Consider the following 23526-nt stretch of genomic DNA (forward strand, 5'->3'; position numbering starts at 1 on the left):
TTTTTTTTTTTTGCTTACAGAAAATTCTTAGAGAAAACTTTGTTGAAGTAAGGCAGCTCATTGATTCAAAACCCAGAACCATTCTTTCCTTTTAATACCATAAAGCTTACATAAAAGTTATTGAGTAAGTCTTAAAAGAATACCATTTTTATCACTACTCAAGAACCTCATTTACTCTCTAGGTACCTGCTGCATTCCCAACCACCTTTAAATCTGCTTAATTTTATGACTCAATATCATCTGACATTACCTAAAATATCACGTTTTATTTGACTTTTCAATATTGGTCTCAGCTCCCTTTGGATAATTTCAGTAACAGGCAATGATAGTACCTGGGCTCAACAAAATCCTCCAACTTGTAAACGGTATGTAAATCATAGAATAGTCTCTTCTTTAGGTAGCCCAGTGTTATCTGATATTTGGCATGTCTGCCTGACTGCCTGATGAGACATTACTGAAGGCTGTTGCTCAGAAAAAAAAATGGGTGAAACAAAGCTAGTGGTATGAAAAAATAGGGTGCATGCCCTTCAACTCAATACAATACCAGGGGATTGTTTTTCCTAAGGAAATAATCAACTATGTACTATTCACAGAAGTGAAAACAATCATCAGCAACACAAATGTTCAATAATATGATTTATTTAAAAAATGATAATGTATCAATCTAATAGAATTCAATTGAACTATATAAGAGGTATTGAGAAAGTGATTTCAGATGAAAAAGCAAAGGGAACAAAATTATGTATAATCTGACTCCATTTTGGGGGGAAAATCATGGTCTAAAAGTATACAAGGGCTTACTCAATATTGAAGGTGTAGACCTTCAAGAGTACAGCAGTTCTACTTCAGTGTTGGAATCACAGATAACAATTTGCTTCCTGTGTTTTGTTCTGTTTTCAAGTGTTTTTTAAACGAAAATGTTATACTTTTTGATGAGACTTAAGTATTATCAAAATTTACATTTACTTTTAAAATGTTAATCTGGAGTCTCTAATAATCTCTCTTTCTCTTTTAATACGTATCTTCTTTTCCATTACTGCTCTGCTCATGCCTACCCATAGGAGAAGGAATGGTTTCCTTAAATTTAATTTACTGATCTCAAATTGTAATATTTACTCTTTTTTTCCGGGATGGAATAAGGTGGTATTTTATTTTTATTTTTGTTTTTTGGTGCTGGGGATCAAACCCGGGGCCTTACACATGCTAAGCACACCTCCAACTCCTGTGTGGTATTTCAAAAGAAAGAAGTCTTTACCTGGATATCAGTCAATTTGTCCAAGATACGGGTTGCAAGCTTAGGACCATTCTCCATAGTTGGAATGTGTATCGTCTATAAAAGAGAAATGAGATAATTTGAGGATAACATGTTGGGATATAAATTGAAGCAAGTCTGTCTATGTCTTGACAAAAGAGGCTTCTAAATCTACCTTGGGTGCAAGTAAAATCTCCAAGGACCATGACCTCCATAATACTGGACAACATAATTAAACTTGTGGCTGAAAGAGATTGCATACCCCTAATTTGTATGTGAGTCATGCCCATTCATGCCTCACTGGCTGTGGGCTTTGGGTAGTTTGATTTTAGTAGACAGTTGTACTCTCAAACACTTTTCTTATTATGCCTTTTAGTATAATAGGATAATTAGATGTAACTTTTGGCTCTAAATGCCTTCTAAAACAGAACCATTAAAAAGGTGAAACTTTATAAACTTGTTTCTAGAGGTGAAATAATAACTGGATTTTTAAAAATCTGACCTAATGAGAGCTTCTTTTAATAAAGGGGACAGATATCCTTACCTAGGTACTGTCATAATAAAATACTGAACACTAGCTTTATAATCAGTATAAGTACTGATATAAAACGGTATAATTCTTTTCCCATGAAACAATCAATCTGTATGTGGATTTATGTCAGGAACCATCCCTTAAAAGCCAAGTTCTAAAACCTTAATCAATGAAGCAGCCACCATTAAAGTCTATAGAAAAATCAATCTGATTTGCTGAGGAAAATAATTGTGTGGTGGAACTTAAAGACCAGTGGAATTTGTATTTAATACGGGCCATTTAAGTCAATTCATCTTGTAAGAATAATTCTCACATGTCTCTAAGTTCTAAAGGTAGATGCTGATGTTAATCATGAGTATTAGAGCTTTGTTAAAGGGGAAAGTCAAAGCACTGGCAAGATAATAAAAGTACCATACATACAAAATCAGACTGAGAGGAGAACATTACTTCCAGCCAAATCCTCAAGTTTCTTGGGAATATTTTAGTTAATGTACTGGGTTTGCCAAATGAAATTTTTTTATACTGCAGTCTACTTAATAATAATAATACTGATAGTAATAAGTGAAGGAATTGACCATTCAAATGCATTTTTCATAACTATCTGGCATTCCTATCCAGTAGTTTGAAAGCAGTTTTGGAAATCAGAAAACTACCTACTGATTCTAACTACCTACTGAGCCTTTTTTAGTGAGCTGGTGGAAAGAGATAAAAGTGGAAGTCCATTGGCACAGCTCCAGTCCTAAGGTGAGGTGACACAGACATGACACTTGCCAAAGACAAAATTGAGTTCCTACCATGTTGGAGCTTACATGAAATCACTGGAAAGGTGGTTGTAATATGCCATTACAGGTTCATCTGAACAAACTGTCCTGATTAATGTAATGCCATGTTATAAAACAACCCTCTGTGTCTTGGGTCCAAATAAAATTTTATTCACACATTTAAAAGTTAATTAAATTATAGGCAAATGTTTTAAAATAACAGGAAGGAAAGAACAGCTTGTCTTACCTCGCCCTTGTATAGTATATCAGAAACTGGGCAGACAACGCAGGCTGTGCCAGAGCCAAACATCTCCCTCACTCTGCTCCCCTCCAGGGCGGTTGTCAAGTCGTCCATGGTGAGGTGCCTCTCTGACACTTTAAATTCACCCTGTTTGGAATATATATATGTATATAAAGAAGTGATGCTTACCTTAGTATTTTACTTTCCAATTCAACTCAGATAATGTCATAATCATCCTTTAGGGGAAAGCTGGGAAGGATGTAATCTCACTGTATTGGTGAATGCACTGAGGTGTTAAGCAATCTATTTCAATACCAATAGTAATAAGTAAATAAGATTATCAAAATACAAAACTGACCCATTCCAAGTGCTACTTAATGTACATTCCACATACTTTAGCATAAAGAACAACAATAACACATTATACATTAATAATAATCACAGTTACCATCTACTCATTATAAGCCAAGTTCTTTAATGCTGAAGGTAAGTGTTACTATCTCCTTTTTACTTAGGAGTAAACTAAGATTCAGGGAAATTAAGGGTTATCCCCAAGGCCACACAGCTAGTAAATGGCAGAAACTGAATTTGAACCCATGTCTGATCCAACTGGCTCTAAATTTTGTCCACTTTTTACTGGGTCTTTTTTTGGAGTAAAAAATAGTTTGAGTCAAGGTGCAGTGTTAAGTGCGCACACTTGTAATCCCAGCACATCAGGAGGCTGAGACAGGAGGATCGCTAGTTCAAAGCCAGCCTCATCCAAAGTGAGGTGCTAAGCAACTCAGTGAGACCCTGTCTCTAAATAAAATACAAAACAGAGCTGGGGATGTGGCTCAGTGGTTGAGTGCCCCTGAGTTCAATGCTGGGTAACCCCCACTCCCTCAAAAACATTACACTGAGTTCAAATATCTGAAATGTTTTTTAAAAAATAAATATATACTTGAACTTTACTTGAGAAATTGCATTGTACATATATTTTTTCTTTATAAATTCACTGAAAGTTGATTTGATAATCTTCCTTTTTCTCTTTTAGTATCACATGAGATTGTCATAATGGAATAAGTATGTAACTTCACCAACTTCTGCTTGATTGTTTGAATATCTTAATTGCTTAAAACCAGAAAATAGAAAAACAATTCATGAATCTTATAAACTACCTGCTTAAACTACCTTTCTAATACTATGCTTTAATATTTTAATTCTCATTCTTTCAAAGTTTTGTCAAAGGATCTTTTAATTGAGGACAATAAAATTGTCTATATTGAAAGAAAAATGAGAGTCTTTTTAAAAAACCTATAAACCATAGGAATAAGAAAAACAGTAGAATGAATTGGACGTAACTTTCCTATGTTCATATATGAGTATACTACAAATGAAACTCCACATCATGTGCAACCACAAGGATGGGATCCTAATTAGAATGAATTATATTCCATGTATGCACAATGTGTCAAAATGCACCCCACTGTCATGTATATCTAAAAAGAACAAATAAAAAAAGGAAAAAACAAAACCTATAAAACCCACAATATATAAAAATGGAAGTCAAAGTCCTTGGCAAGATAAAAAATATTAGAAAAAGCATGCATGATGCTGTAAGTGGATTTGGAGGGATAGCAAAGTATGTCTGCAATAGAAATATGTACGTTTTTCTCAGTCTGCACTTGCAATTTTGTTGTTCAAAGGTAAATAAATAAATTCCAGTAAATCAGCCAAAGTTACTGAAAACAAGCTCAGTTCCATGTTCTGGAAAAGAAAAAATAAATAAATAAAACTCTCTGGTGAATAAACAGAATTGTTTTTACTCTGTTCACCCTTACTTATCTTTGGACAATTTCCCCTGTTTGGCAAGTAGTGGTAACCCCCCACATGCCTCTTGGCATTTGATGTCTCACTGTTTTAAAATAGCTTTTAAAATAAATTACAGCCAAGGAGTCAAGAAAAACTTCCTCCATTATAACCTATTTTTCATGCTAGCAAATCATTAGTGTGGGAAAGCATTTCCACTTGCAACTTGTCATCAAACCTTCTGTACTTGGTTGCTTTTTTTTCTTTAATAAAACAAAAATTACTGAGCGTCGAAAATATATCTTTCCAATTGCAAACATATTTAGGACAGGGCAAGCTGTTTGAAATTATACCAACAGTTTGTAAATGTCATGCCCAATGTGCCAGCCAGCATGTGGCAGTTGGGTCTTGTCTACTTCAGGGTTTTGTAGAATTATTTATAGCACATTTCTTCTACTTTCAGTCTTTTCCAGAGAAATTGCCAGTACTCTCCTGGATAATGTGTGCATTTCAGAGCATTTGTCCTGTCAGTATTGTCTGACCACAGTATGCACAAAGCCTTTCCTGGTCTTTGGAGGCCATTTTAACACATGGGTCAAAAGTTCTCTCCAAGAACCTTTGCCAGACAATTAACTCATCCAATATTCATCCTGAGAACGCTATGTTATTTCCAATACCAAACAGTTTAATAGGCTTGCTTGTGTCGCATGGATTTGAAAGTCTACTGAAAACAACTTGACATTTGCCTCTATGTTTTGATGTTTAAAAAAAAGCATGTATATGAACTGCGGACCATAGGGGGCAGTAGAGAGAGAAAGAAGGCTACCAAACTAACAGCGGTCTGCTAGGAGACAGTCACACGTCAGGAAGACTCTTCCATTTGTATGGCAAGGGGGTTACACTGGACTAAACAGAGGAAGCGAAGAACCACGCTATCCTACAGGACTGGAAGGACAGCAGCACACAGAGCCTCGGCGGGACAAGCTGGTGAGATACCGGTATAAAGTCTGAGACAAGGACTAGAACAGCTCCTCATTAGGACATCTTGTTAAACTGGTTTCTCTGTCCCTTCCCTAGAAACAATACTCACTTTATAAGCTTGCCAAGATGGTCTTTCTAGGGAGTTCTTTCTATCCAGTGACTCAAGGTATGATTTAAAGATAACATTGGTTAGAACCACAGGATATTGTTTCACTGGGAGCTATGCTTATTTTGATTACTGCACTGTTTCGGGCTTATGAAAGCGTTCGAGTCAAAGGTACCCACCCACTTGTGTGCCAGGTCCAGGATGCACCGCCTCGTCACTCCTGGAAGAATGATGCCATCTAGCGGAGGAGTTGCCAGTTCTTCCTCTGTCAATTAGAAATTGGAATGTATCCTTAATCAGTAAAATAAAGAGATGGTCTTCCACTATCAAGTAAGAAGTAAAGAATACTTCTCAAGAGGAACATCCTGAAGTCAAAATTTATCTTAATAGATAAAACCTGGTTCATAGTTGGGGCAAGTAGACAGGATCTTGCTAAGGAACACGGGTCACATTACCAAACCTTCTGAGAATTCTATGAAGGAGGCTGTTCCCTAAGAAATGCTCATACAGCTGGTGCACGCCTTTAATCCCAACTACTTGGGAAACTGAGGCAGGAGAATCAAAAGTTTGAGGCCAGCCTCAACAACTCAGCAAAACCCTATCTCAAAAAAAGTGGGGGCTAGGGACGTTGCTCAGGGGTAAAGTGCTGACCTACAATATACAAGGTATTGGGTTTAATCCTCAGTACTATGGGAGGGAGAGAAAGAAATATGCCTGGCTACTTGGGCTGGGCACTACTTCTGCACTGCCCTTTACAAAATCTATGTTTAGTGGTTTTCAAACCTGCTGGAGTATCAGCACCAAATATTCAGATGCTGACTTCACCCAAGAATTAAAGAGGAAATCCCCCAAACAAACTCCACGGCTGGGCCACTGGTCCACTGTGAGAGGACCACAGGCCCCTAGCGCCAGGGTCTGTCTCTCAGCCACACAAGCTCTTCTTACAACAGGCTGTCTCTGGTACTCAACATTTGCCTTTCTTCCCTACTTCTGCCACCCGAGAATCTAAATCTTCAAACCATAAATCATTACTCCACAAGGATGTTAAACTTTTTATCAGATAAATTGTTGCCCATTAGGCGTCTGCAGAGAAATTCACAAAGTGTACTTGAAAGGGTCACTAGGTAGCGAAAGCTGGAAGGAATCACACTGATGACCTGGAGCTCCCCCAGGGTCTTTTATGTAGTTAAAAAGAAGTTTAGAATTCATTTAAACCAATCCTATTTTACAGAAGAAGAAATAAACACAAGTGCTGGGCTTGTCAAGGTTGGTGACTCTGGGGTAAGGGCAGGACCACAGCTCATGTGCCCTGACCCTTGGGCACAGGCTCCAGTGTGGCTGCTACATAGGGCTCTGTCTGGAGGTCCCAGAAGTCCAGAGTCATCCTCAGATCCTCAAAACTCATTGTGGCTGGCCCAGAGTGGTAAACAATTAAATATTTTTGAACAAATAAATAAATAAACCCTCTTTGCTAGGATACATAGGGATACGGATTTTGGAATTTTGTCTCTAAAAATCACGTGCTGAAAATTGCTTTCTGCAAAGATGAAATGTGTTCTTGGCACTATCCTCAGGGCTACTTTTTGTCATGTTTAGAAGTGTTGATGATCTCAAAATAAACATGTGTTTTGTGATAGCTAGTTAGCTAGATACAGAAATGTATAGGTCTATATGTATGTGTGATTATCTCTCTCTCACACACACACACACTTACAGTGAGCCTAAACTGGACCTTTCCTAAAGCGTGCACAGCTCTGAGACTACACAAAGTTAAATGAAAACAGCAGCTTTGCATGTGCAAATGCTGTTTTGTGAAATCCATTTAACACCCAGAACTGTAACCACTAGCCTGAGGTCAAGGAACAGAACATCTGCTCCTCTGGTTGCCAGACAGAGAGGATGACATGACAACATTTGGGTGAGAAATATTCATTTTCCTGTGCAACCACAAACATGCTCACAGGAGCCAGAACCAATTCCAGATTGCCCAACAGGAGGAAAACAGAACCTACAAAGTGCAGCTTGTCTTTAACAAAGAGATCATTTTCAGGGGATGAGGAATTTAGAAGCAATAACAGCAGGATTTGCTTGACTTCCCAAAGTCAAGCACTGATGGAGAGTGGAAATGCAGGTTTACACAAGAGCCCTGAACACCAGCAGCACAGTTACTCACTTCTTCAGCAAGTATACAGCAAGTGTAAACTGTTTTAAGCTCTATGAACCAGAGTGATCCAATTCCCTACTTACTTTGTGACAGGCACAGGCGAACGATTATTGTGTTAAATATTCTCATAGATCATGGAAGAAAAAAAGGGGGAGGCGGGGGAGGTTACAATTCTGAACAAAGACTCAAGGAAAACCATACTGAGGAGTCCTTCACCAAGACTGGGAGGCTGAGAAACACCTAGGCATGCAGACGTCTGACGGCCAGAGCTCAGAGGAGAGAATGGAAACACCTACGTGGCCAACAAGGCTCACAGGCTGGGTGGACATTGCAGCAGTGACACCTGTGGCCATCATGCTCCCATGCCAACTGTGAGCACAGCCACAGGGCTGGGCTATATTCTTCTGAGTGTCCCTGAGAAACTAATGTGACTCCATTTTTGAGAAACCAGCCTCTACCTCAGAGCAAAGCCTGTCCAAGGAAGGGGGCGTGACCCTTGTCCTGGGAAAAACCCACAGAGCACTCCTAGGCACATACCCACCCTGCTGAGTTGTTTGTCTGCAAATAACAGGAGAGATCTGTGGCACCAGGTGTCCCTGACTCAGTTAGGCTAGGTGAAGACCCATAGCAACCCCCTAGCAACCACCGATCAGCATGAGACAGGGAAAATACCTGGGATGCCAGGTGACCCCCCCCCCCAGTAGTTTATGGTGATTGATAACATGTTGGGAAACCATGTAGTTCAGCACGTACTCTCCTCGTAGCCTAAACCAATCAGTTCAAAGGAATCCCCCTCTTGTACTAACCAATCACCCCTACCCAACTTGTTCCCGCCAGTGAATGTGCTAATCAATGTTAAGAGTTGTTTGATTTTCCCGCGGTATGGAATGATTTGCTGCGTGATGTTGTGACGCATAGAGTATACCCCCAAAACCTAGAAAATCTCACTGAACAAAGGACCGGGACTCACTCCCTGGGACCGCTGCATTGGAAATGGTTGTGAGTCCAGGCTCGAGCTTGCAATAAAGACTCTTGTGTGATTGCATCAGATTCAGCTCCTGGAGGTCTACTGGGGTCCCACGAATCTGGCGTTACATCCCCAGTGTCCAGACCACGATAAAATTTGTTCAAACAGTGAGGTGTATATGTTAAATTACTTATCAACAGAGTGAAAAAAAAGAAAGAAAGAAAATTGAAGATGTGTGATTTTTATTACCAGTTGGTTACAGGAATCAAAATTCCCATGAGCAGACCAAGGGCCACAAATAGCCACTGGGCATAGCACTGCGCTTTCTACACACACTGTCTGCCTTATCTACCTTTCTGCACCAACCCCTTGTCCAAGAGGGGTGGTGGTAGGTGTGAGGATCTTGGGAGGGTGGCAGGTCACTACTGAAAGAACCCTGCTTATGTCTCCTATTATCAAAATTTGTGAAAAAGATCAGTATTTTGCTGGCTTTCAACTTTTTTTTTTTTTGTATTTTCAGAAAGCCACGTGGTGGCATGAATCAAAGTCTCTGCAGAGTTGCTTCAGTGTCTTACTTTTTGGTCTGAAGGTTGTTGCTAACGTTCTGTTTTCTTCTCTCCTAGTACTGTTCAGGAATTTATTTCATCCCCTTTCTCCTTGTTTCAAATTTATTTGCCCTTTTTGGTGAACACCCCCAACCGAAGGTGCACCCTGAACCTGAAGTTGCCTCAGGCAAGAGTTACTAAAGAGAAGCTCTCAAGGTCTTATTTTGCAAGAGGCAGAAGACAAATTCACTCATTTTTATTCTGACCTTTAAAAGCCATGATAGAAATGCTCCATGATTCTTGTTTGGATAAGGATTGTTTTTTAGCTGGGCAGTTTCTTGATGTTTCTGATTAAATCTTGTAGCTCTGATTCAGCAGGTGCTTAAATCCTGACAGCTCTCAGCCATACACAATGGTGGCACCAGTCTGAGTGATGCAACTATTTTTGCTTTGGGTTGGTTGTGTGGGTTTAGGGGTGGCGGGGAAGAGAAGGGATAGGCAGGTGGGAAGAAAAGTGGAATCAATCAGTTTTCTCCTAAGTACGGAGTTCGACATTCACCATCTTTTTCCTGGCATAATTTTTTTGGGGGGTGGGGGTGATCCTAGGGATTGAATCCAGGGCATTGTGCATGCGAGGCAAGCACTCTACCAACTGAGTGATATCCCCAGCCCCCGTAGCATACTTTTATTTTTTAATAATTTTTTAGTTGTCAATTGACCTTTATTTATTTATTTTTATGTGGTGCTGAGAATCGAACCTAGCGCCTCACACATGCTAAGCAAATGCTTTACCACTGAGCCAAACCCCAGCCCTGGCCTAATTTTTGATGTATGTATATAAAATAACTCAAAAACTAAAATTCACAAATTTTCCAGTTTAAGTGTGGTTTTTTAACAGTACCAAGTACAAGCAGCAGGAACGGAAGATGAACATGGGCTGTACCTGGCTTTCGTATACCAAGAATTACCAAGGCCAGCTCAGGACAAGGGGCACTGCCCATACCTCCTGTGTTCCCTACCTCTGGTGGAATCTAAGGCACACCCTGTTGAGTCTTTGTAGCTAATGCTTAAATTGGTACACAGCTCTGCACTCAGCCACATCTGAATCACCACTTTCCTCTTTTTTCTAGCCAAATAACATAAGAGCACCAGAGGCTAGTGTAGAATTAAAATGTCATATGAAAATACTGAGACCTCACAAGTATTCAGAAACATCATTTTACATTTCAAGTCAGGACACTCACTGTGAAATGAACAGTCTAGGAGGAAAAACACGCTTAAAAATATGTTTCTAAATTTTTTGTGGTTATCAAAATTCTAATAGAAATAAATACATATCTCCCCGCAACAGACACACTTTTGGCCATTTAACTTAATGGTATATACATTGTCAACACTTCACCAAAGCCCTATGGTCTCTGGCAACTACTTAAAAAAAAAAATAGCAAAGAAAGGTAATGAGCATTCAGGATATTAAAGGTGGTAAAGAAGTCCTGATTTCTAAACATATAGTAATAGTCTTAAATGAACAAGGGTCTCGATATAATCTTAAGATACAATGATTTGTTTTTAAAAGTACATTTTCATCAAGTAAAGCTCTAGAGTAAATCTGGAGGTTTTCTGACAAGTTACAAAGGTATGTTAAAAAAAAACGGTCTGCAATTATTTAAAAAATTATAGAAAGTTGGTTGTGGGTGTAGATCAACAGTGGAGACTTGCCTGATGGCATGAAACCCTGGGTTTAATCCCCAGAACAGAAAGAGAAAAATACAGCTACACACACACACACACACACACACACACACGTGCATATATGTGTGTATATCAAAAGGGTACACTAAATGCTCTATCAAAACAATCAGTAGACTGTATTACTATAGTATTTCAAATTTTGTTGATGATTAGTGCACACTGAACTGATCTGAGACCTATTTCCTCATACAAGGTATTCAGATAGGAGTATGCTTGCTATGTGGCAAACAGCAGAAATCTTCAAATCACAGTGACTTAAATCCCTTAATGTGACATTTCAGTAATTAGTACATCAAAAACAAAAACAAAGTCTTTATAACTTCTTGAAACTAAAACTGAAGTCCAATTGAACTCAAAAGCACAATATTCTTTGCCTTGGGAATTGGGTTACCTACTCCCTCTTTCTAATTTTCTAGTTCTTATCTTTTTCAGTCTCATTGAAAATGGTCAAAACATAGCACAGAGCTGAAATCTGAGCGTGTTACCTCCATCTTCATTTATCCAGTAAAGAAAAAGATTCATAGTTCCGACTTCCGTTATCTGATTATCCTCTCCATAGAGCCAAAGAACCTGCTGACAACCATTCTCTGCTGCTTCACATTGGGCAAAAAGAGATGACCCATAATTCCTTTTAAGGGAGAAAAAATATTATGATTATTAATGTCACCCTAAACCTCATCTTCAACACTCAAATATGTATGTCCTTAACTCACACATGGATGTTCAACATGTTCTTAATATGTGTACTCTCTCTAGTTAACTCCAATACATTAAAGGAAAACCCATCAGAGAACCTAAATTATCTCTGCATTCATCTGAGAGACAGCAAGCTAAAATCTCAGAATCTTAATAGGAAAAGTGATGACAAGAGAACACAGGTAAATAACCAAGTTAACGACAACACGTTAAAAGTTTTTGAGTATTTTTTCCACACACAAGCATTTTACATGACTTATTTAATTTAAACCTCACATCACTCAACACTATGTAATAGTTATGCTGAAATTTACTGAATGACCCTCGGAACAGATGCCAAACATAAATTCTTGATCAATATGGAGATGATACAAGTCTGGCATACAGGATGCCTTTGTCTAATGACCATAAAAAATTACACCATGAAAACATGAATGCCTTCTAATAATGATATAAACCATAATATAGGGAGAGCCCAGCAGAAAGACTATGGGTTTGGGGTTCCCAGGACTGAGTATAGCTCCTGTGCTTCTACTACAGACCAAACCCCATCCCATTGGGGGTTCGGCTTTGCAGTGGTCTTGAGGTGAGAAAGCCACCTACTTATCAGCTACTGTTTGTTGAGAAGTGACTACTGTCAGGCAGGGTACTAGGGACTTACCTTATTTCATGGAATCATCTCAAAATAGCTCTATACTTTGTTATACTTTTGAGAACCCAAGAGGACAAAAGGATTTGAAATATTGAAATATTGAATTTAAAAAAAAAAGAAATATTGAATTTTAACCTTTATCTGGGCTAGGAGTACCGACGGGTTGGGAAACAAAAGGAGGCCACACCTCCTTGTCAGCCACAGAAAGCATAAACAACTGATAATAAGGTGAGCCATGTTGCTAAGGTGTTATATTTGGTCAGTTAAATGCATTCTCCACTTGTGATATTTTCAACCTATGATGGGTTTACCAAGTTAAGTCCAGTAAAAAAAGCAAATCAGGTCATATTTTTGCTTCATCAATTTATTTGACTTACAAAAATATTTGTTTTATATGTCATATGTGTATGTGTGTATACACACACATGCACACACACACACACATATGTCATAAGTTATTTGGAAAAAATAAATAAATAACAAACACTAAGAAATAGGTTATATAAGCCTGTCACACCCCAATGTAATATGTTTAAAAATATTCAGTTGAATTTTAGCTGAATTTTCTCTCATTGTGATACAACGGTAAGATTTTGCCATATCTAAAAATAAATGATTATTTCACATGTAAAATGCCCTTTAATCTATAAAAAAAAAACAAAACACACAATGGGAATTCTTCCAGCATGAATAGCCTTTTAAATAAGGCTCTAAGAACAAAAAACACACCCTTTTGAGAGTGTGTCTGAATTAAAACTACCTGGGCAGGGAAAGAGAAATTAAAGACAACTGTTTCAATGCATTGAAAGGATTTTAATGTTTAGTATTTGACTGATTTATACATCATATTCTATAAATGTTTTATCTTTGATACAAAATTTTCAATGATTTTTCTCAGTTGTTCACTGTATTAAAAATGCCCACAGAGAAATTGATATCTTGGTAATACTTATGGGTTCCCTCCCATGTGCTTCTAATATTCAGAAGAGAAACATATGTCCTTTCGGTGGGGGAAATAAGAAACTGAAAAAGTGGGAAAACTGCCTACGGAGAAAAAATTCAATATAAATTTAAGTAGAATAAACATCTGGAAGATTAGAGATATTAAATACATCCCTCCAAGAGAATAAATTCTATTGTGTGTAATCCAACTGATAAGGAGAGTCCAAGATAAAGAGAGTCCCCGAGATAAAATAAGAAAGTGAAAAAGCCACCTACTATCAGCTACTGTTTGTTGAGAGGTGACTACTGTCAAGCAGGGTACTAGGTACTTACTTACCTTATTTCATGGAATCATCTCAAAACAGCCCTATACTTTATTATACTTTTGAGAACCAAGAGGACAAAAGGATTTTACTGTACAAGAATCAAAGATGCTGTGATACAGTTTCTCTGCCTACCAGCCAATTTATTTAGCCATTTATGCAGAAAGCTTTCTATGTGCCAAGCACTTTATATCATCTCACTTAATCTGCATTAGTAAGCATTTTCACCCTGATTATAAGACTCACAGTAAATATAATACCCCAAGGAAATTAGCTTGTTTGTTTTTAAAATACTTTAATCATTTATTTATTCACTTACTTTTTTTTTTCTTTTGGCACTAGTTTTAGGTTCAAAATGAAAGGAAGGTGCTAAGATTTCCCATACACTACTTGCTCCTGCGGGCATTATCAATGTCCTCCCTTAGAGTGGTAAAAGAAAAAGCAAAAACTAACAGGTAATTGTGTGTGTCGGTGAGGGCGCAAGGAGATATAAGGAGAAAGAAGCCTGACTTGTTCTGAATGAAAAAAAGTGATGGGTACTAAAGATATTCCTGTGATGAAAAACCTTCTTCTAGCTCATTACTTCTCAAGTGTGGCTGCACATTAAAATATCCTGATGTTCAGTCTGTACCCCACACAAGAGAAATCAAACTCTCTAGAGCTAGGAGGCAGGCATCAGCAATGGGCTAGACTCCTGGAGATTTCACAGTGCAGCCAAATGAGGCCCATGAGGCTACGATTCCCCTTCAGCTCTGTGCTGTTGTACTACTGTTCTCACTCACACTTAGACATAAAAGGCTAATGTTAGCTAGGCACAGTGGTACCTGAGTACCTCCCAAGTAACTCCGTCCTCTGGAGGTTGAGGCAGGTGGATCACAATTTTGAGGGCCAGCTCGGCCATTTAGGAAGACCCTGTCTCAAAGTAAGGGGGACATAGAAAGGACTGAGGTGTGTGGCTCAGTGGAAAGACTGCTTGCCTACCATGTGTGGGGGCCCCAGGTTCAATCCTCAGAATCTAAAACAAATAAAAAAGGCTTATGTTATCTCTAGGGGCTAAAAACAGTGGAATAATCTTAGAATTAAGGAAAATATCATCTTTCTCTCCTTTCTTCAGAGTCACTTAGTCAGCTTGTGTGAATCAATAGCTATTTAATAATACCAACTGAACACAGGGGTCCTAAAAAGTGCTTGGAGGGTAATGGCTGACTCAATTAGACTGAAGGAAGTAATAAAACACAAATCTTCCCTTGACTCCAAATGTCTCTGCCAACTAAGTTAGCTGATACTCAATGCAAAATCATGTTTCCCTGTGTTTCTCCAGTTTGGAAGCATAGGAATAGGGAGCTTTGATGACATCTTGGAAACAATACGCATGTAGGTTAAAAGTCCGTCCTCTGGTTACTGCCTCGTCTTGCCAGTGCTGCTTTCATTCTGAGCTCCAAGACTCAGTCCTCTCTCATCTCTTCCTCTCCTGTAAGACTCTTCAAGTCAACTTCCATTGATCACAGAAGACCTGGGCCTTAGTCAAAGCATTTTTTTTTCTTTTTAAATAATGAACGTTATTCTTGGAGTACTTTAAGCCTTAGAGAAAGTAAGCAAAGAGCACAAAGCGTTTTCATCTACCCTTTCCCCAGCTCCAGTTCTCCTCTTATTACCATCTTGCATTAAGTGTGATAGACAAGTCCATAGATCATGTGAGGGTTCACTCCATACTTTACAGAAATATGAACAGTTGTGTATGCACCTGTTAGTACAGACTCCCATACAGTTTCTGAAGCTGAGCATGGAGACCAGATCTCAAGTCTGACCCTTGAGTCCTTCACAGCATCTTTGTCACCCATTTCAGCTATGCTCTGCTCACTCAGTACGTACTTCCTATTATCACTTTAAATAAACCATTATTTTTTTGATGAGTTAAAAATAAGGACAAGAAACATTTTACTTTATCTTCACAGATTCCTTTTTCTACACTCTTCCTTTCTGACACTTTCAACATTTTCTTTTAACACTTCAACTATTTCACTCCACCTTCCACTTGCTTAATGGCTTCTGACCAGAAGTCCACTATAACTTTTTTTTAAGTTCAATCCATATTTTTAAATTTTTCCATATTTCTTATTGGTACTCTATAGCCGTACCAATGGTGGGATTTGTTGTTTCATATTTGTATATGCACACAATAACATAATTTGGCTGCTATCATTCCCCCTCTTCCCCTCTTCTTACCCACTGTAATTCTTTTTGTAACTCCTATGTGCTTAAGGCATTTTTCTCCCTCTGGTTCCTTTCAAGATTTCCTGCATTGTCTTTAGTTTTCCAGCAGTCTAAAGATGATATTTGATGTTTCTGGTATTTATCTTGCTTGGTATTCCTTAAGCCTCCTGTATCTAGACTTTGGTTTTTGTCATTCACTTTGGAAAATCCTCAGCCATTATTATAACAAATATTTCTTCCCCTTCCCTTTCCCCTTCTGGTGTTCCAGTAATGTTCAACTCATCATACAGTAAATATTAGGTCTACTGTTATATTTTTCCATTCATTTCTTTCCCCTTATTTCATTTGGAAAAGTTTCTACAGACAGAGCTCCACGCTCTCTGATTATTTTACTAGCTGCGTTCAGTCTACAGATGAGTCCCTCAAATCAGCTGTTTATATCTACTACAGTGTTCTCTATTTTTAATACCTTTGATCTGTAAGAGTTTCCATCCTTCCTGCAACACCTATTTGTTCCTGTAGTTGTCAACTATTGTCCATTAGATCTTATATATTAATCACAATTGCTTGACACTGCCCACTGTGCATTTTTGAATGTGTATGCTGTAACTGATCCTGGGAGGGTGTTTTAGTTTGGATATGAAATGTCCCCCAAAGGCTCATGTGTTGAAGGCTTGGTCCCCCGTACAGCAGTGTTCAGAGGTACAGCTTTGGGGAAGTAAATGGATCATGAGAGCTCTGATTTCATTAGATTAATGACTTGATGGCACTGTTGGGAGACATTGGAGACTGTAGGACGTGGGACATGATCAAAGGAGTGGGTTCTTGGAGGCATGCCCTTGGAGACCATACCTTATCCCTGGCTCCCTCCTCTCTTCCTCTCTACTTTCCAGCTTCCATGAACTGAGCAGCTTTCCATTGTCATGCCCTTCTGCCATGATGTTCTACCTCACCTCAGGCTCAAAGCAATGGAGCCAGTCAATCAGGACTGGGACCTCTGAAACCATGAGCCAAAATAAAATCTTTCTTCCTCTCTGTTGTCTTCCTCAGGTATTTGTAACAGCAATGAAATGCTGGCTAACACAGGGGGAGGGGAAGAGAAGGGGAAAAGGAAGGAATGGAAAGGGCACTGTCTAAAACATCAGCAGTGTGTCATTCAACTCCGTGGCCTTCCTGAATGTACGTGTTTTATCAGGGACCAGATGATGCACATCACTATTGGAGACAGACCAGGAAGAGCCCAGCCTGCTTAATCCAGCCATTCTTATCCACCTATAGGGGCATTCCCAAATCAAGGCCAAGTCCACACCTGAAACTGTCCAACACTTTTGAATGCTCTTTTATTTCCTGCCAGCTACATATGGCCTGAGACCAGCCAGAGAGAGCTGAAGCGGGCTCCCCTCAGCCAGTTCGCAGCAGGTGTGGCTACAATCTCTGGCAGCATGAAAGCACTTCAGCGAAGCAGACAAGCTCAAGTACAGACAGCTGAACTGATTCCTGGTTTCTTTGCTGTAGTTCTTGCCTATATGTCATGTCCACCTTTCTCTCTCATGAAGGGCCATGGGTTATTCTTTAAACAATTACCTCCTTTAAAACACTTAAACCTAAACAGGAAACAAAAAAAATGAGCATTTACATTTGCATATTATTATATGATTCACATTGAAGCCAAACATTAATTACTGCAGGATGGGGAAGGACTGTCTCCTTCAGAGAGAGAGGCTGACTTACCCTCCCATCTTGCAGTCTCCAGTCCCACCTTTCCAGGCTCTGACATACTTCGGGTTGGCCCACAGGGATACTGGATTAAAGGTTCCGCTTGAAAAATAAGGTCCCACTGGGCTTAAGATTACAAAGAGCAGGGCTTTGGTAGGCTTCTTGACTCCAAGAGAAGGCTGCAATAAAGTAAAAGTATACACATCTGTAATTTACGATGTAGACACTAGTCTTAAACTCTAGAGCTGATCTGCAACTATCTCCCAGCCAATTAAAGTCAAGTGACACAAAGCCTTTTAAGGTCTTTTAAGAAGGAAACACTTCTTGGCTTTGTTTTCTTTTTTCTTTCTTTTTATTATTGTCTTTATTATAATAATGTGTGCATACATGCATATACTTATGCACATATATGTAAATTTTGGCTTTGCTTTCTGAGTTACAATTTTAGAGAAAATGTAAATATATCAATTATTATTGCTGATAGGACAAGGTTGCATTGACAGGAAATTGACAGAGGGAAAACCTCAGTCTCTAGTATTGGGAGAGGAAATACACTATCCTGCTCCTCTTAACTTGCCCTTCTAATTCCCAGCCTAGTCAACACTCCAAGACAGATCAGCGCCTCCAGGAGGTGACTGTCTGAAAGGATGCCATGCCCACATCTGCCTGTGTGTCACTTAACAAAGAGCAAGAGTGTGGTTTTTCCAAAGGCAAAGAGACCAAGCACGATAAACACCATCAAAAGGGCAGGGGGAATGATTCAGGAGCTTGTATCATAAATAACACAGATAGGAGACAAGACAGCTGTTATCACAACTACCAGGAATCAAAAGTCAGCAATGCACAATCATGCCAATCCCTCCAACACAAAAGCAGCTATGTGGCATTAGGGTCAGTGAATTATTAAGGAAGAAAACTGAGAGACTAGAAGTTTTGAGGGCTACATAAAGAGTCACTGGGCTCTTCTATATAATCTAAGGCCACCAGAAATCACAAACCAAGTCAGTACTGGAGCCACATCTGCCTGAACTAAGCAGCGGGGTGGGAAATATCATGTAGAGTGAGAGAAGAGAAGAGGAAACTTATGTCCAGCTGCTATTGTGTTTCTATAATGTTGTCTGCAACTGGCCAAGTGGAGTTTGGGTGGGCAGGGGGGTGGGGGGGTAGTTACCTGACTTTCCCTTATACGTTCCCCTCCTACTCCCTGCCTCCCAGTCCCTAGTCCACTACTTTGACATCAAGAATCATCGGTAAAATATTTGTGAGCATAACAAGAAGTGTGTATGTGCCTACTGAGGCCATCTGAAAAGTGTGTCCCCTTAGGAAACAGGAAGCTGCCATTGCCAGCACCATACAGGAACACAGGGACTAAGCAGAGCTCGGGAGGCCACAGAACAAACCCATGTGAGTGATGGATGAGCGAGTTAGAGAAATTAGCAAGCAGCAAGAGGTTCTGCTTCCATGCTGGTTTGTGTTTGTTCTTCCATGGGGGCTTTAGATGAGAATAAGAGGACAGGCACGGTGGCGCACTCCTGTAATCCCAGCGGCTCGGGAGGCTGAGGCAGGAGGACCACAAGTTCAAAGCCAGCCTCAGCAAAAGCAAAGCATGAAGCAACTCAGTGAGACCCTGTCTCTAAATAAAATACGAAATAAGGCTGGAGATGTGGCTCAGTGGCTGAGTACCCGAGTTCAATCCCCAGTACCCCCCACCCCCCAAAAAAAAAACAAAGAAGGAGGAAAAAAAAAAAAAAGAAAATAAGAGCCTTCCACCAAGAAAGAATGAGGAGCCTGAGCACTTCGTTTGCGTTTTTTTTGGTTTCATTGTTTGGAAGGGAAAACGTCAGCATGGTATACATACCTGTGTTTCTTCCGGCTTAGATAAAACCTGATTATCTTATTTCTGTACTTTTATTTACCTATTAAAGAAAATGCCAATATCTCCCTTTCATGATTGCTTTGGACCTTAATGTTTTAAATATTTTTTTTTTTACCATGAAAAGAGAAACGTCTCAATAATTTAGAGATACAATATACCAGAAAGTCTGCCGCAGTCTGGCTGGGCACAATCAGGAGCCACTTGTCAAAAGAAACTAACTTTATTTTTAGAACCACACACGCCAAACAAAACAGCCTCTCAGGAAAAACCCTCAGAGCCTCAACTGCCACCACCGACTTTCCACAAGCCTCTCTCTCCCACACANCAGGGGGAAAGTTACAACAGGAGACTGCTACTAACACCTTTCTATCACCAGAGGACGTAAGTGTCCAACTAACAAGGCCACCTCCATATGCTGGGAGGTCCCCAACCTCCGCAGTTGATAGTTGGGATCCTGAGACAAGATCTCAAATATTAACATGCCCTGTATTTGAGGCAGGAGGGCAGCGATTTTACCAAGTTTTAAATCTCAAAACAGTGAAGCAGCTAAAAGAAGGTAGGTAAGCCTTGTAGACTTCATCAGCCGGCTGATGAAGTCTACAAGGCTTACCTACCTTCTAGTTTCTGAATAAAATAGCTTATTTGTGTAAGAGCTAAAAGCGTTTTATTGATTATCACATGAATGCCTGGACGTTTTTTTACTGGGAACTCCCGTATTTCACATGACCTGTATTATATTTAAAGAAGTAACAATAACACATCATCATGGGATCTTTTTCCTGTGATAAATTTCACTTCATTAAGGGTATAGGTAGTAGGGCATGTATCCAGCATACACTTAGCCCCGGGTTCCATCCCAGAACCTTGTTCACTTTCTTCCCTGGTATTTCCTTCCAATTTTAATTGACAAGTAAACTTCATTTATTCCACTAGGTGGTAGTATAGAGAGCACAGATAGAAAACAGGGAAGAATTCTACACATACCGGCTCTGGAAAACAATGTCTCCATGAGCCTTAAAGCAATGTTTTTATTCTTAGCAAGCAGGTAAATGATGGGCTACAATTTTTCAATGGCAAAAGAAATATGTGTTCATGTGTACTAACATTTTATATTCTGAAATTTAAGACTGGTCCTCTCAAGTCTTAGAAGTACTCTAAGTACTACTGGTGAGGATTACATCTTAGTCACCTTCCTCCTTCAAGGATCACTTACAAAAATAGTCTTTCTGTGTAAAGATTTCTATAGCTGGATGCAGCGGCACACGTCTGTGATCCCAGCAACTCAGGAGGCTGGGACAGAAGGATTGTAAATTCAAGGTCAGCCGAGACAACTGAGCCAGACCCAGCCTCAAAATAAAGCAAAAGGGGCTAGGGATGTAGCTCAGTAGTACAGTGCTTGCCTGGCATGTGTGGAGCTCTGGGTTCCATAGACAGTATTTACATTTTAAGTCTCGGCACCAGGAAAGGAACTTGGTGATTGGGTCTGCTTATACTCTCAGGGACCATTATTTGTTCCTTTGTTTAATTTGCCTTTCTATCCTAAAAAACATAAATTCTGGGCTGCCACGAAGAGTATTTTATTTTATAGTTTAATCAAATGATTATGAATAAAATTTTTAATGGCCAGATCAGATTTCCAATTAAATAAAGCAAAAGCCACAAACATACAGAGACAATAAGGATGCCAATGGCTAATCGAGTGGGTGGGTCATTTTCAACAAGTCTGATACCCTGTGCACATTTTGATTGACTTTGAATTCTTCTCTACTAGCTTTTTGAAATACTTCAGCAGAATGAATGAGAGATTAAAAATTTTCACATGCAAAGCACATTACTTCACGACCACACTGACTTCGAGATTAAAATACTAATGTATAAAAAACAGTAAGAAGATTTTTTTTTTAAATTTCATCGGCTTCATCTTACAACTTTGTTGTAATAATAAAAAAGAGGCAAATTGCAGGGAAACTGACACTTCTTTCTGGGTCAGCCAGAAGTTCCTCCACAGGAAGACACAACATGGGGTTGTCTGAAGTGAGCTCACCAAGCTGATAAAATTCTATTAGTCTGTTTGAGATGCGGAGCAGCACGTGGCTTGAGCAGTTAAGAAGGAGAAAATGAAACAGCTAGGAATAACAGATGAGCACTTTTCAAAAAGAAGCATTTTCTTTAACCCAGAGAGCAGCCTGATTTCTATTTTGAATCCTGCTAGCTCTTAGAAAAGGTTACAAACCAGATGCTGGTGTCACATCTATAATCTCAGTAACTCAGGAAGCTGAGGCAGGAGGATTGCAAATTCTAGGCTAGCCTCAGCAATTTAGTGAGGCCCTTTCTCAAAGTAAAAGAAAAAAAAAAGAGGTTAGAACATGCTAAGCATAATTTAAACTACCTATCTGAAAGATAAGATGTTCTTTTTAAGAAATCCTGGTTAATTTAAATAGAGAGTGATTTTTTTAAAAAGATTGGAACTAGTTTAAAATTGTCAAATAAAGGCTTTTTTTTTCCTATACATTTTGTAGATACACAAAATTTTATGGTGGATTTTCCACATAATGTATGAATGATGTGTTTTTAATAAATGTTCTGAAGGAAGTATGCAAAGTAATGAATTCATATATAAATAAAATATTTTTTCAGAGTAAAAAAAAGGGGGGGGGGCTTGGGGATGTCATCAGAGGTAGAGTGATAGAGAACCCCTGGGTTCAAGCCCTAGTACCACACACAAAAAGAGAATAATACTGTAGTCAGGGGTGCTGTACAGGAGAGGATCCAGCAATGTGTGTGTGGGGGGGAGGGGGTGTTTGTGTGTATGTGTGATGTGATGGTCATCCACAGAAAGAAAATCAAGTTCCTGCAGTAAAATCAGTTGCTTTGGAACAGATTTTTTTAAACTTCAATATTACACATTGTTTTTTGGCTTCTAAGATATTTGAGATATATGAGATATATGAGAATACACAGGGAAGTTAGGAGTTACACTCCTATATTTACATTGAGGAAAATGAGACTCAAAACAAATGATTTTGCTCAAGAGCTACACTTAATCTACAGCTATTTTACACTATATCAAAGGTTTGAAATAAAAATTAATGGAGGAGTTGGAATTTCCTACCCTAAAGAGAGCTCCTGGGCGAGGGCCTTGCTTGCTGCCCACATACTTGTGCTCCCCATGTTCCCTGCTTTCAATCCCTTCCCATTCTCCTACCTCCACATGCTCTCCTGTAGTATCTCCTCAACCCGGAACACTCTCCTTCCCCCCACCCCATTACAGACTGAATTACCGCATTATGTGGAGAGCAGGCTGGGCCTTGCTGAATCCTTCCATAACATGTAGAACAGCAGCTTTCAGGCTGTGCCTAGACCTTCTATAGCAAGTGTAAGTGCTAAGGCAGAATGACGTGGTAATTTGTCTGGGCAAAGAGATACCACGAGATGCTGGATATAGAACTTATCAAAAAGAACCTCCTTAAGCTACATAGTACAATCATAAGGCACAAACAGATAAAGTAATCATGTGAATAAAAATGACCCCCTGTGAACTTACCAAGTTAAATCAGAAGCATAAGAACACTGGAGCAGTCAAACTCCTATCTGAAAAACCAGGCAGGCCTGTGAGCTTATCAGTTTCTCCACAAATTGATAAAATTCTCACCTAAAACCCATAAAAGGAGTAGCCTCCCAAGACTGACTAGATAACACACACCAACACATCATCAGAACAAGTGAATGCTTTTGTAAATGTATCATGAGGTCGACAGGCAAATATCTCCCAACTGTCACTGGGTTTTCAGATCAGCTCAGCTCAATCTCTCTGTTGGAAGTGGCCCACTTGAATGCTGCCCACCAGCCATCTGGACCCCAGCCTAGAATAGGTTCCATGCACTGACAGCTCTGTTCTCAGAACAGGTTCTCAGGCTGGTCATTAATCGCATCTGACCACCTGCAATGGCTCTTGCATTTGTATCTGGCCTTTGCCTTTGCTCTCTCAGTGTAGCCTCCTGAAGCCCTGTAGCCACCC

General features: G+C 39.4%; 1 protein-coding gene across 3 annotated transcripts in view; it reads right to left on the minus strand.

Moving 5' to 3' along the window:
* Bcat1 (branched chain amino acid transaminase 1) overlaps positions 1–23526 on the minus strand; it is a 104687-nt gene that overhangs the window by 12594 nt on the left and 68567 nt on the right. For all 3 annotated transcript variants that reach the window (XM_048787317.1, XM_048787316.1, XM_048787318.1), the window contains exons 6-10: positions 17648–17811; positions 11575–11717; positions 5841–5926; positions 2793–2933; positions 1256–1330 (exon numbers count right to left, since the gene is read on the minus strand). In XM_048787317.1, coding sequence (XP_048643274.1) covers positions 1256–1330; positions 2793–2933; positions 5841–5926; positions 11575–11717; positions 17648–17811 — 609 coding nt within the window. The remainder of the gene's footprint in view (positions 1–1255; positions 1331–2792; positions 2934–5840; positions 5927–11574; positions 11718–17647; positions 17812–23526) is intronic.

This window comes from Marmota marmota, unplaced genomic scaffold (genome assembly GCF_001458135.2).
Source record: "Marmota marmota marmota unplaced genomic scaffold, marMar, whole genome shotgun sequence".
Classification (NCBI taxonomy): domain Eukaryota; kingdom Metazoa; phylum Chordata; class Mammalia; order Rodentia; family Sciuridae; genus Marmota; species Marmota marmota.